The sequence below is a fragment of the Orycteropus afer genome, unplaced genomic scaffold, assembly GCF_000298275.1.
Source record: "Orycteropus afer afer isolate SDZICR_OR568_19922 unplaced genomic scaffold, OryAfe1.0 scaffold00082, whole genome shotgun sequence".
NCBI classification, from domain to species: Eukaryota; Metazoa; Chordata; class Mammalia; order Tubulidentata; family Orycteropodidae; genus Orycteropus; species Orycteropus afer.
In genome coordinates this window covers 726,066-740,900 of record NW_006921669.1, presented here as the reverse complement: position 1 = coordinate 740,900, position 14,835 = coordinate 726,066, and the positions used below count along the sequence as shown (strand labels likewise).

General features: G+C 41.6%; 1 protein-coding gene across 1 annotated transcript in view; it reads left to right on the top strand.

The window, feature by feature from the left end:
* Positions 1–14,835, top strand: part of SORCS1 (sortilin related VPS10 domain containing receptor 1) — a 682,844-nt gene that overhangs the window by 467,582 nt on the left and 200,427 nt on the right. Inside the window, exon 5 of the mRNA XM_007941533.2 lies at positions 11,660–11,733. Coding sequence (XP_007939724.1) covers positions 11,660–11,733 — 74 coding nt within the window. The remainder of the gene's footprint in view (positions 1–11,659; positions 11,734–14,835) is intronic.

Sequence of the window (14,835 nt, the reverse complement as noted above, 5' to 3'; positions counted from 1 at the left end):
CTTACTGGTGTTAGAGGGGGAGAAATTTTGTTCACAAATAATTGAAAACCTAAATATTTACAGTTGATGTACATAACATAAATTATGAAGACAGACTTTGAGTTAAAATCATAAATTGATACAAAAGGGAAAAATGCACTGGTATTGTGTTTGATGGACAAAGATGGACATTTAGTGACTTGCAGAAAAGTAAACAATAAACAATGAAGCACTATTTCTAATTCTCTCTCTTCTTTGTCTACCAGTCCTGCAGTTTCATTTAAACACTCCCCTATCTATTATTTCAAAAATATATTTCCCTTATTATTTTTAAAACTTTCCTTTGTCTCACTTCACCCTAATAGAGGCACATTATTTATCATGCTTTGAGTACCAGGCATTCCCTGGGAAACAGTAACTACTTGATAAGGGAGTAGAGGTCACCTTTTTCAAAGACTCAGTGGTACTGGTTTCTTGCCCCAGTAGACAGTAGAGAAGCAGGGTTAGAGCATCAGCTCTGTGTTTTCTCAGGCTCTACCACCAGCTGTGTGATCATCAACAAGACTGCTTAGCCCTGTAGTTTCTCCATCTGTGTAGTGGGTGTATTCAATAGTACCTATCTCACAGGACTGTTTGAGGGTACAGAGATGATGTATGTTAAACACAGCACAGAGCCTGGTACATAGCAACCCTTGAGCTCACACTAGCCAGTAGCTGTATTCAGAGTCCTGTGGCAGAGCTAGAATCGGACACAAGGCTATTAGCACTAGGCCAGTGTCTTTCCAGTACCTGGAGATAGAGACATTATACTCAATGGTAGGTAACACCTTAGTCACTCACTAAAAGTTGCTGTGGAACCAGAATGAATAGAGTGGCAAGAACCACATACTGGTGCTCAGAAAATATTATTGATTATAATAACAGTAAATCATTAAATATTAAAGTTTTAGCTTTATAGCAACTCTATTTGTGTTTTTAATAGACCTGGTATCCCATTAATGTCAGAAGGGCAATATTGAAATAACAGACAAATGGATCCTTGAAATTCAACTCCCTGGGGATGGTCAAATGATATTTCACAAGCACAAACACTTAGGAATCTGCTATCTACCTAATGCCATCAGGCTTCCCCAAGGCACTGCATTAAGTGAAAAGGCACTCAGTTATTTATAAGAAATATGTTGAACGTTATGTACATACCATGCTGGTTTGGGAGGCTTTCCATGTGCTGGAAATTTCCCAATGGCAGAGCTGATTTCTAATCTCATGAATATGTACATATTTTAGGTATCCAAATACAAAACTAGCAATTACAGTAGAAACCAGGGAGTTTGCTAAATGTCAACACCAATGCTTGTTTATAAAACAAATTCTCAAGCTGAAATGCCACCGTATGCAAACCAGGAAGACTTACATCCATTTACCTTAGATACCATGTTTAACCAGGTTGTATCATTATTTTCCATTTGCAACCTGCAAGACTTTGATCCTCCTGTTCCAAATGATTTGAAAGAAATGGACTGCAAAAATAAGGAGAATTGAACATTTTGAATGAAATATTCGTAATTAAAGTTTGAACAGTGGCAGTTATACTTGGTAGCTGCTGAGGCTTTGAACTAGAACTCTTGTCTTGTGCAACTTTACAGCCAGTTCTTTTATGTAGGTCTCAAGCCACCAGCAGTCATCTGAATGGATTCAAGATGCCTCTTAAATCCTGATACTGGTCTGGGCAACTTTGAGGGACACTGGATCTCATAGAGGGCATGGATCTCTTAAGTGAGCTCAAGGAAATAACTTTCTCAAAGAGTAGAACTCTAGTCATGCTAGATTCGTCTACATTCTTCTTGCCAAAGGTGTTGCCCAAGAGGGGAGTAGTTGTAAGAGTTTTGACCCTGTGAATAGACACAGCTAGTGGTTTTGTGACTCTATAATTTTTATACCCTTTAAAAAACTTGTTAAAAGTATTTTGTCTTGTCCAACCTCCTATCTTCAGTATGATATGATATTGTAAGTGTAAATTACAGATGGTGAGTCCAGTGTTTCAAGAGATCCGGATCCCATAGCTGGCAAGAGGAAAAGAAATCAGAACTCAGGTACCCTACTTTACAGAGCCAGGTTCCATTACCAAATTGTATGTATATTTTTAAATACCATGAAATGAAAAGGCCTGGATGAAGAATTCCCAAGGCTCTCACTTTCCTGACCTGCTTAATACTAGTGCTTGGCAGTCTCCTCCAACCACTGTGATGACAGAAAATATCCCAGGACATGAAGTCTTGTGATCTGAAGCCAAGAAATATCAACTGCTCCATGAAAGGCCAGGGAAGGCAATACTCAATCTCAGAGGCTGGGGACATGGACACATTGTGTGGAGTCCTTTCTTGCTTCTGAAGGTCTAGAAGAAAAATAATAATGGATTTCTCTCTGCCAGTCCTCCTTTCCTCAGAATATGTGAACAGCTAAGGCTGAAGATATCAGTTGGCAGCAGAAAGGAAAGAGGGAGAGAAAATTAATATTGACCACCTACTGGTGATGCAGTGCTTAAAGCATTTGGCTGCTAACCAGAATGTCAGTGGTTCAAATCTACCAGCTACTCCATGGGAGAAAGATGAGGTGGTGTACTTCTATAAAGATTTACAGCCTTAGAAGACCCTCTGGGCAGTTCTACTCTGTCCTACAAGGTCATTATGAATTGGAATAGACTCCGTGACAGTGGGTTTGATTTTGGTTTGGTTTGTTTACTGTAAAATGCTCCTTAGGAGCAAGGGTAATGAGACTTCCTCTTGTTTACTTTGGACTTGTCATCAAGAAAGGCCAGTCACTAGAAAAGGACATCACGTTGGGTAAAGTGGAGGGCTGGTGAAAACAAGGGAAACTCTCAGTGGGATGGATTGACGCAATAGCCACAGTGGACTCCAGCATACCAGGGATCATGAAGATGGCACACGGCAGGCAGCATTTCATTGTGTTATACGTTAGCTCACTGTGAGTCAGAGCCGACTCAATAGCAGTTGATGAGCAACAGCAACAACTGAGTGGCGAGCACTCTGATAGACATTCTACATCTTTTATCTCAGTTCATTCTTACCTCAGACGTTTGATGTATCATTGTGTCTGTTGCATATGAAGAAACTGAGGTTCAGAGGGACATGGTTAAGAAAATCCTCCAGGAAAGCATATTAAGTGATTGGTAGACCCCCACCTAACCCAGCTCTGGCTGTGTCCAAACTCAGTCTTTATTGCACCGAAACACTGGCCTTCCTAGAAAATCCATTGTAGTTTTTAAATTGCCAATCATTTTCATTTTCTTCTATTCATATTTACCTATCTCCTCCTGTCTAGTCTACCAGGAGTCCCTCTCCCGCTCACGGAAGCTGCAGTACCAATTCCTGTAGCTGCGTTTCGCAGCTGAGAGAGAATGACTGTTTGAGGAAGCTCACGCTGAAGGGGAAGGCGAAGGGAGGGCTGAGTGGACTAAGGGGACTCTCCCTGGCTAGTTCTTGGGTACCCAGTAGCCCAGTGGAATTCATTAAGCCCATTTCTCACATTGTGAGAGACCAAGCATTTTGGTCCCTCCCTCTCCTCCTCTCCACCATTTTATCAATTCTGTTCCCTGTTTCTCTGTGAGTAAGACCTCTTCCTGCCCAGGGAAAACCACAGGGACTTGCAGATCTGACCCTTTCTTATGCCACAAGCCCTATCATTATTTTTTAATTTTTTTTTTATTTTTATTTTTAAATACTGCTCCCTTCTTTCCTTCCTTCTCACACCCAGGGGCCCTGACTAATCCCGACCCTCATTATCTCTTCCAACACTGATGCAGTCACCTCCTACCTGCTCTCTCTCCCCTCCACTCCATCTCTATGGTGCTAATGGACCATCTTACCAAGGCACAGCTCCAATTATGTTCCATGTGAAAATTTCCTATTTCTGCTTTTTTTTTTTTTTTTTTTTAATCTCTCACAACTGCTAAGTCTCATCTTCTGTGCATTTAAATAATGGTATAACTATGTGGTTATTGAGGGCTATTCACTTTTTTTAAAGTCAGTGTCTTGATACTGAGGGATTTATAATATAGATCCTTGTCTGAGCTTCTAATTATTTAATTTAGTTTACATTTATTTCTCCATTTATATTGGAGAACCTTTAAGATGAAGATTTTATCTTATCCTATCCATATATACCTCCAGCCTTGGGTGCCCAGTGAGTATCCGTAAATTGAACTGGTACAGAGTCACGTATTGACCCTTCCTTCTTAGCTGGCCCCTGTTCCATATGTCTAATCCCCTAAGCCTCAGAGTGCCAAGCCAAACTGCAGGACATGTGACAGACTCAGTGACAGTTGGGGAATGGCCAGTGACAGATTTGATAAATCCAGCCATGGGAGAGATTGATGGGCCAGCCACACATCATCACTTCTGCTCACTTCTCATCAGGAGAACCTGTGCATTCAGTCTTGGTGCCCTTTTCTGTTGACCTTGGTAACATTTGGATCCAACCCACCTTAGCTCCCCAAATGTTTTAATTACATTGGTAGCCTCAGTTCCCATTTCACTCCTCTTTATGTATCCCAGCCAAACTGGATCCCTTGCTATTGATAAAACAACACAAACACCAGTGAGCTTTACTGCTTCTGTTTCTTTGCTCAGACAGACCCATTCTCCCAGAAACACTCTTTCTCCAGATTAGGAAATTTTAACTATAGTCCAAAGCCCACCTCAAATGCTTTTGGAAACTCCCAATTCATCCTCTCCTAAATAGGCCACCAGAGCACTCTCAGGAAAACATTGCACATTACAATATGTTGCCTTTATATCGCCTAATAAGCAAGCTTTTACCTTTGAGAGCTCATAATCTATTGGTGAGAAGGGAAGTCATCATTGACTCTCTCAATATCTAGCCCCTATAACAACCAGCCAAGAAAAAGATTCCTGTTAATACTTGGTGAAGTTTTGTGGAATTGTTTTAGGTATCGTGGATTGTGGTTTCCCCTTTAAATGAGTTCTGACCCCCTCCTGTGCTGTGAAACCCAGAACATCACAGCATGCTTTTGTAGACTCTGGGTTTCTCTGGACAATTTCTCGTTCTTCCTAGTAAGGCTGGTGGAGAAAGGAGCCTGATATTTGCAACACCTCAGGACTGGCATTAGGAATTTATTAGAAGTCCTCAAGATATCCTCTCAATTGCTAAAAAGAATACAGCAATAGCAGTAAGGACTGGGTAATCATGAGATGGATGAGCGCTTTGTATCCAGGTCACCCCCTAGGGCAGTGTTCCAAAAAACCCAACCCGTTGCTGTGGAGTCAATTCCAGCTCATAGGGACCCTGTAGAAAATGAGTTGGAGGCAGGCCAAGTGCTCAACCACTGCAGCATCAGAGCTCCTTTTTGGATGAAGGGGGCCTGCAAGTTGCATTTCTTGAGAAAGCTGACAGAAAACCCTGCCAATTCAATTTTATTTGCCTTATCCTGCCACTGCCCTCATAGATGAACCTATGATGACCCTGTGAGGGCAGTGGTAGGATAAGGCAAATAAAATCGAACTGGCAGGATTCTCTGGCAGCCTTTGCAAGAAATGCAATTTGCAGGCCTCCTGCCTCCAGAATGTTCAGGGCACAGAAGGCAAGAGGGGTGAGCAGGCAACCTTGAAAGAGCTGCCGGCGGGAAGTGTTCCTCCAATGCAGATGCCTCTCTAAGAGCCTGTGTGCACAGGATGCAGAACCCTGGCTCCTGCCTGCAACACAGCCTGCGAAGCTTTGTGGAGGGTAGCGTCAGATCCCATCAGCCGAAGACCCAAAACATATTATCATGACTTGTAACATCTGTAGCATTGTGTTCATGTGCTTATTTCCTAACTGTGAAAGAAAATTCCTAATGTGTGTGTGTTTGTCTAACAATTTGAAAAGAGGGACAGCATTGATCTAATTTAGGCATATTGACAAGACTTGCCAGGGACAGTGAGTGATGAGTACAGACTTTTGTACCAATATAAGGAAGCTAAATTGACTTCAGAGGGAGATACTACTCTTCTAAGAATTCATCTAAAATGCGATTGGTAAGAAGATGGAAAATGAAACTTGGAAAGCATTTTCCTCACTGTCCGTTTCTTTGACCGCATCTTAATTTTCTGTGGATCATGAATCCTGAGCAAAGTTAATACATCCCGCTCTTGCCATCCCCAAGCCATTTTCTCTCCCTCTGGCACCCCTCTTCGTCCTCCCTTGATCCAGAACCCATCCTTCAGCTAGCAGCTATTCAGGGCTCTTGAGATGGCACCAGAGATGCTGGAGAACTTGGGTAAAAGCTCACAACAGAGCTAAACTTTGCAATGGCATCCTTCAGAATTAAGTGTATTTTCACCTGGACTCGTCTTGCTCAAGACAAAGACAGATAGCAAGAAAACAAGCCAATGTGATTGATGGTTTTTTTTAAAAAAAAAAGACCTTCAGGAGACTAGCATGGCAGGAAGGAGACATGCTAACAGCCTTAGAACAGCATAACAACCGTGTGGAAGGCTAGGCCCGGAGGCTACTAATAGAGCTTGAGTTAGACAAGAGTCAGGTCTGTGCTCATTATAGTGAATTTACAAAGGTGAGGAAGTGGCCTCAGATATTTGAGAGTGATTCTAGAAGGGAATTTCTTGCCTTACACTCTTAATCAGAATCCTTCCCCTGTTCCCTTTCCAAATTGGTGTTCCTTCCAATTGTATCTAACATTTAGTACCAATCTTAGCAAAATAAAAATGAAAAACCCTCTAAGGATGGCATTTTTGACTGCATGGTAGAGGGTAAGTAGATGAACATCGCCCTCCTGAAACTAGTGGATAGGCCCTCTCTTCCTGTTCCTGATCTTGGTCTTTTTCCGGGCTCAGTGTCGCTGGAGAAAACTGCTGCTCCATTCTGAGATGACAGGTAGTAATGAGAGTTCTCAGTTCTGTGTTCTGACAGTCAAAAGAAACCTTGGTGCAAGAGGCAGACAGTGAGGGAAATAAATCTTATTTAGGCGCTGCCAGAATTATGAATTTTATTAAGGGACATTGACTCATTTTACACGAAAAGCCTTCCATTGGCAACAGAAACATAGCCATTGGGTAAAATGTTTTGATACTGTCCCTTCTTTACTGTGGAGAACTTTGCTGACAGATTCAATAGGTTTCATTAATACGTTAGCTTAGATAGCTGTGAGTGTTACCTTCTCCTCTTCTTAACACTGGGCTGAACAGTTAACATCAGAGAAAGAGTTGGAAAGGGTAGGTGGAATATACAGAGCAACGTGTCTAAGAATGAAATGTATTGAGACACTGCTTCCAAATCCTTGAGAGTTTTAAATGTACTGATATTTATAGATGGTTTAAATTTATTTTATTTTATTTTTAGTTATAGGCCTCTGGCTATGGATGCATGGATCCATAGACGCAAGACATAGCCCTCTGAGGAAATAGCTTAGTCCATCATTCATTGTGAAACACTGTTTGGTTTCTTACTAGGTAGATTCATCACTAGGGAATTTGCGTAGTGCAAAATCAAGACTTTTTTCCTTGATCATCTGTGATGTGCTAGGCATGGTAGAGGTACAGAAGGATGGGCTTCCCAATATCTAAACACTGTGCAATGTCATTGAAATATTATAAAGCCTCTCTTGAAAGACTACTAAGAAAGTCAAATATATATAACTGGGATATAGTTTTCTAGCACTCATTGCTGTACCATAATTATTTGGAGATGAAACCAGTGGGGGGGGGGAATCTTTGAGGAGTAGCCTTTGATTTGGGCCTAAACAAACAAACAAACAAAAGGACTGGGGTTGGGGTGGGCCAGTCTTGAAGCCTCCCTTGCTTCATTACGAAGAAACAGTGAAGGGATGTGCCCAGCGGGAGTAGGATCGTAAGACAACCAGTCTACCAAGACCAGAGGGTACCTTTTGAGAGATGAAATTGGAAAGGCTATCACCGAGCTGAATTTTATTTTATTTTATTGGATTGTTTGGTGCACCCACTGCTCAAGGAGCCTCTAGATGCTCACAAATAAGAAGCAGTCCTGTGAAGAGGATATGAAGAAATATCATGGGAGATACCTGACTGTCCCCAGACTCCCAACCTGAGCCTAGGGCATCCATTTAAAAGGATATAGAGAAAACAGTTGGGGAAAGACAAATACTAGGACCCAGCAATTCCTCACAGAGATAAATTCTGTGTGGGAGCAAGGATGATAATCCCTGAGTGTAACCATACGAGCCCTCAGAGTTTCTATAGGATTCCTCTGGTATATAGGCGAACCTGTCCTACACATACTGAGTTATTCTGATTTTGAACCATACTGCTTTGCTTACAATTACATTGATTTTTGTATTAGAAATACAGGTATAAATGTACATTTATAGATAGATACAAGCACACTGTTGCATGATCTCTATTCCCTTTAAGCTCATGGGAAGAAGTTCTGTGTTCAAAAAAGAGATAGAGTGAGGGGAGAAGGAGAAAGAAACACTCCCATATTGGGGTTTTGCTGCTGTTGCTCCTTCTGTGCTTTAAAATGCATAACGTTCAGGACAACCTGGGTAGCAAGAAGGAAGACATGTACAGTGGCTGCCTGGGTTCTGAATTCAGAGGGCATATGTTTCCCACCCCAGTTAACTCTGTGAGGGGAAGAGCTTTTTCCAATCTATTCTTAAAATGAGTAGGGCCATAAGATGTACCCATGCAACCACGACAGGACAGAGAAAAATAATAACCATAAAAAAAGGAAAAAGACTTTGTGGTTGTTGCTACCTGCTACTGAGTCAGCCCCTGGCTCACGGTGACTCCATGCACAAGGGCATAAGATGCTGCCCAGTTCTGCACCATTCCTGTGATCGGTTGTTGATTAGACTGGTGATCCATAGGGCTTTCATTGGCCATTTTTCAAAAGTAGATCACTAGGCATTTCTTCCTATTCTGTCTTAGTCTGTAAGCTCTGTGGAAACCTGTTCAGCGTCATAGCAACGTTTAAACCTCCATTGGCAAATGAGTGGTAGCTGCATATGACATGCATTGGCTGGGCCTCAAACCCAGGTCTCCTGCATGGAAGGCAATAATTCTGCTGACAAACCATTCATACCCTCCAGAAAGAGAGAGAGAGAGAGGAGTGCTACCAGTGGTAAAAAGAAATGAGCTATCACGCTACAAAAAGATGTAACGGAACCACAAATATGTATTTCTAAGTGAAAGAAGCCAGTACAGCTACAGTCATGTGTTGCTTAACATCCAAGATACATTTGTGAAATGGGATGTTATGTGATTTGGGTGTTGCATGAATACTGTATTATATGTAGGCAGTTCCTGGATTACTAATGACTTCCATTCCTCAATCTGTCTTCAAGTCGAATATGTATGTAAACCAGCAGAACCGTTAGGTATGGTATGTATCTAATGCTAGTTAGTTAAATGCTTGTCTCAGTACATGAAGTGTACATTTCTATGCATTAGGGAAAAAAAAGAAAAAAAACAAAAAACAAACCTTCCAGATACGCTAAAACATCTTTACCATAATAATACAGCAATAATAATTTATTATTCATGTCACAAAGTAGTGCCTGTTAGTTATCATGAACCGTATTTAATGTAATAGGTTTTATGGAGCTTGGGACTGCAGACATATATGCCCAAATGGATGTTATGCAGTGCATGACTGTGTAGGACACCCTGGAAAAAGCAAAACTATAGATATAGTGAAAAGATCGGGTCAGTGGTTGCCAGACTGAAGGGAAGGGAGAAGGGATGAATTGGGGGACCACAGAGCATCTTTAGGGCAGTGAAAATATTATGCATGATACTGTAATTGTGGGCATGTATCATACATTTGTGTTTCACCCTGATGTAACTATGTCCTTTAGCTAATAATAATGTGTCAATATTGTTTCCTCAATTGTAACATATGTACCACCTGAATATAAGACATTAATAATAGGAGAAACAGTATGCAATAGGGAACTCTGCATTTCTGTACATTTTTTTCTATAAACTTAAAGCCACTTTAAAAAATAAAATCTTAAAGAAAAAAAAAAGGCTTATTAGAAAGAAGTAGCCCAAGATTCTCCTTGGCTGAGTGCCCAAATACTGTGTAGTTGGAACCATTCAAGCTGCTTGCTTTCGTAGCCAGTTAGTTCAGCCTTTTTTTAGTTTCAGGATGTGTTTTGATCCAAGAGATAGAATGTCATAGAAAGCTCTTTCAAGGGTCAGTGAACACTCAACTTGTGCTCTGTTGTTCCTTGGACATGCAGCGTGCATCTGCAGCCTGGGTGAGTCACTTAGTGAATCATTTGATCTCTTACAGAGTGCTGGGCTTGGGGAGAATGGAGAAGCCTGGACAATTGTGGTAAACAGAGCAGTGTGACTCACCATCCATTCACTGTGGGAGTTGGCAGTGAGATGGTGGAAGATAGGAGTGCAAGAGGGTTACAGACAGACACATAGAAGAAAGGAGGTATTCCAAATGATACCTATTCACCCAGTGGCCTTATGCTAATGATAATCAGAGTGCCCATAGAAATAGAAATCTGTGAGGTACAGCACAGGAAGCTTCTGGAGGCAGACAAGGGGTGTGTGGTACTGAAAAGATTATTAGAGACTAGCTGTGGTGACAAAAGGGTGAGGAAGAGCAGAATTTAAGAGAAGGTCAGTGACATCTCACTGACTCTGGAATTGTCCTTGGAGAGTACTGAAGGAGTATGGCAAATGGATTTGAAACCTTACCAGCTGTATAACCGTCTATAAAATAGCCATAATAAAAGGTCCTGTATCCCAGGGATGCCGTGTGGATTAAATAAGATAATGCATGTGAAGCATTTGGATGTTTGTAAGAGCTTTGTCAATATCAGCTGCCATGGTTATAGTCTGAGGTTCCTCTGTTCATTCTTACAAAGACTTACATTGGCTCCTCTTTGCCTGAAGAATCAATTTCGGCCTCCTTAACTTACATTCACAGCCTTTCCCCAGTTGCCCTCAACCTATTCATCCAATTTATTTCACTTCTACCCATATAAGCCTTAGCTTTCGCCAGGCTTATTCATTCCCTGTCCCTATGTATTCCTTCACTTTGATCTGTGTGAGTAATGCCTTTCCCATTTTCATCAATTTGAATGCTATCATTCTTTGAAGTTCCAACTACATCTCCACAATGTCTGTGAAGCATCCTCGGTTGACTCTTGAGTCTCTTCCTCTGTGTTCCTTTATCACTGGCTGCCTTACATACTCCTCATTTAGGGCCAGGATGTAATGCGTGCTTATCAAGAGCCAAGTCTAAATGTTGCAGTTCTTTACATCCCCCTAATACTCTGCACATACTGGGTCCAGGGGTAGAGCTGATTTGGTCACAGGCAGAACTGGGTAAGAGCGTCACTTCATTAACTTGGTATGTGATCTCTATCCAATCAGTTGCCCTTTCTGAGCCTCCACTTCCTCACCTACAGAATGGAAGTGTTACTACCTGCCTTGCAGAATTTAGGTGAGGAGCAGAGATGACGTATGTGGGGCACTCACCTGTTCTGTGGCAGGTTCCCAATGAATAGAAGGTATCGTTTCATCATCATCATCATCATCATCATCATCATCGTCATCATCATCATCATCATTGATTAAATGAACTGATGTTTGTGTTGCCAGTGTGCCATAGGATCATGGTACTGAATAGTCTCTCTTCTCTGCAGTTATACAGCTCTGCTGAATTTGGCAGGAGGTGGCAGCTTATCCAGGAAGGGGTCGTACCGAACCGATTTTACTGGTAAGTCATACTGTATTTTGTAGCACATAAACATGTCACCTGGGGGATGAGCACCAGAATCTTGTTCCCACCTAGAGTTTCTCCTCAATGCCTGGTTTTATTGGCTATATCCACATGCCAGTAGAGGAGAATGTAATGTTGGAGCAGCAATCATTTTAAGGGAAGGTTAAAGTTGTGTCATACATTTCTTAATTCACTCAAGAGACATCACTGACATTAGTGCATCAGGTAGTTTCTAGGTGTTACTTTGTTACGTTTCAGGGACTTTGCAAGAAGTCTTTGTTTGGTGCTTTATGCACATAGGGCCCAGGGTTGCACTAGACAAAATTTAAAATGGTGATATTTATTGTTAAAATCAGTACACACAAATACATTACATATTGAGAAAGTTTTCAGTATAAATAAGTAGGTCATGTTTACTCTAAAGTTAGATTTCTCTCCCACTCCTGATTTCAATTCGTCCAGACCCTCCTCTTATCACGTAGGACACAACCAGTGTTTGCAGTTTCTTAGTTATCCTTTCAGAAATGTTCTGTGAATTACCAGACACATACAGGTATGCATTCATTGAATACATTTTGGTTTATGCACACTGTTAGGTCTGGGTTGTAATGTGCTATGCCTTTTGTTTGAAAGGATACAGTGAACAAATGCTACGTCATCATTTCAAATGGCTGCATAGCATTTTACTCTAAGGATGTGTGGACAGAGGTGAATCTCAGGCATATTGAACATAAAAAACCAGACTGTATTTGTTGGTGAGATGTGGGTTTCTCTAAAGAACAATGTGAAGAGAGAGGGAGAGGGCAAGAGAGGGACAAAGAAAGTAATATTTGTTTGTTTTTACCACCCTAATCCATTCCTGTGATTAGCTGGAAGGGGCCTCTTTCCATGGGAATGGGTAGTCACCATTGAAACAAAGATAAATAACAGAAGTTAATTTTGAACTTTGAGTTTCCAAACGCCTAGATCCTGGGAACATAAGAGCAAAGTATGGGACCTTCAAATGTAATTTTGACATTACTTGCCAATACCTTCTGATTTTATAGTCTAATTTCTGCCCAAAGATGTGACTCCACCTTATTCTAATTTATCTAGTTAGATGCCTATGGAAAGGATGCTAGTTTCCAGGATTCTGCTAGTATAAACAGTGTTATGAGGTATTTACGCAGACAGTTCAAATATCCCTTGTTCATTCACATCACTCAAAATAATAGGGGCAGTGACCTTTTAGGAACCTATGAGCTCCCTCAAGCGCACGATGAAAGGATGTCATCCCTTTGCTTCTGACGTCACACAGCCTTGTATCAGCCTCTGGACGTGCACACGGAACCCCTCAATAATGCACCTCCCCCTCCACACACATACATACTTCTCTCACTTTTATATAAACTTCTAAGAGGAATGCATTTTTATCTTTCTCATTTTTAATCACTGCCCTGAAACCTCTAAGGGAGTTGGGAGCCAGAGAACTGCATTAAAGAAACCTCTTAAAAACCTGATCAAACTGCCTGGAAAACTGAAAGTCGAGCCATTTGCAAACTAACTGGCTCCAAGATAGCACCAAGAGTGTCTGTATGGAATGATACCATTTTTACTTTTCTATTTTTCATAATGAAGGGTTTTTGTTGCAGAGAAGCTTAGTCACCTCTCCCTCGCTGCGTCCCACGGTCCTTTCTCGGGGTGGTTTGAGTCTTGCTTTCAGGGTCGAACTGGCCTCTCCGTTCGCCAGGGCTTTTCCTTCTGGCTTTACTCAGCCTTCCTTCTCTGATCTACATTTCTTCTCTTCTTCTCTTTCTTATTGTCCTTCCTTTTGTCCCTTATTCTTGAGACATCTTGCTTCCCTATGTATTTGTCTATGAATTATAAAGTAAATTATTGGAAGGTGGCTCCATGTCACTTCCTTTTATTTAAAAAGAAATTTCTTTTCTTCTTTGTTTGGTGCTTTATACACATAGGAGCCAGGGTTCCACTAAACCAAAAAAAACAAACCCACTGCCCTCGAGTTGGATGCAACTCATAGCAACCCCGCCTTAGGTTTCTGAGGCAGTATCACTACGGAAGTAGATTGCCCAACCTTCCTTCCGAGGAGGGGCTGGTGGGCTTGAACCCCACCCTTCTGGTTAGTGTCAGATGCCTTAGGCACTATGCCACCATATATTTCTTTTCTTCGTTTGGTGCTATAAACATGTGAGAGCCAGGGTTGCACTAGTGATTTGCAATTGGCTGCTAACTGTAAGGTTGGCCATTCTGAACTTACCCCGCAGCTCTGCAAAAGAAAAAGTCTGGCAGTCTGCTTCCACAGAGATTGCACCCAAGAAAACCCTATGAGTGGTTCTACTGTGTAACACATGGGTTGCCAGGGGTCCAGGGCCAACTCAGTGACAGCTAAAAACACTAACATAAGTACAGAGGCATGCCTCAGAAAATAACAAATAACTGAGGAACTGAAATAAGTGAATATGGTTCTGCTGGTTCATCCTGGAAATAAAGGTGGTACTTTGTCAATGAGAAAGAGGCACATCTTTCTTCATGGCCTGCTTCCACGTGACTGTATGTATCTGCATGTGGTAGCCAGCAACCGAGGGTGGAAAGCAGCAGTTCACAAAGACTGGATGTTCTGACCGTCAGAAACAAAGAAAAGTGTTGACTAAGAAGGATGGACAAAGAAAAGTGCTGAGATGAGGATCTAGAGCACGTAAGTGGTACACAGTGTTTTCTGGCATTTTAAAAGTCTTGCTTGCACACAGCACTATTGAAGGTGAACGGACCTTATCATCATAAATAGGCTGAGGCTAATTGCAACCTATCCTTATCTGTTCCTTCAAGGGGAGGGGGCTCCATCTGAAACCCTGATTGCCAAAAGCCCTTGGAACTGTACATGCCAAATGTCATATCATAAAATTATAAATGTTTTAATAAATAAAACACTCTTCGTGATCGGTAAGAATTCTCCTTAAATCTGCCCAGTAAAACAAATAGCCCCCCACCACACCAGCTCTGATAACAGGAAAGGACTTCTTCCCACTTTCAGCCTCCACGTTGTGATAAGCACCAGTCAAGACTTAGGCTTTCTAATCCTCATAACCCCCTTATGAAGTT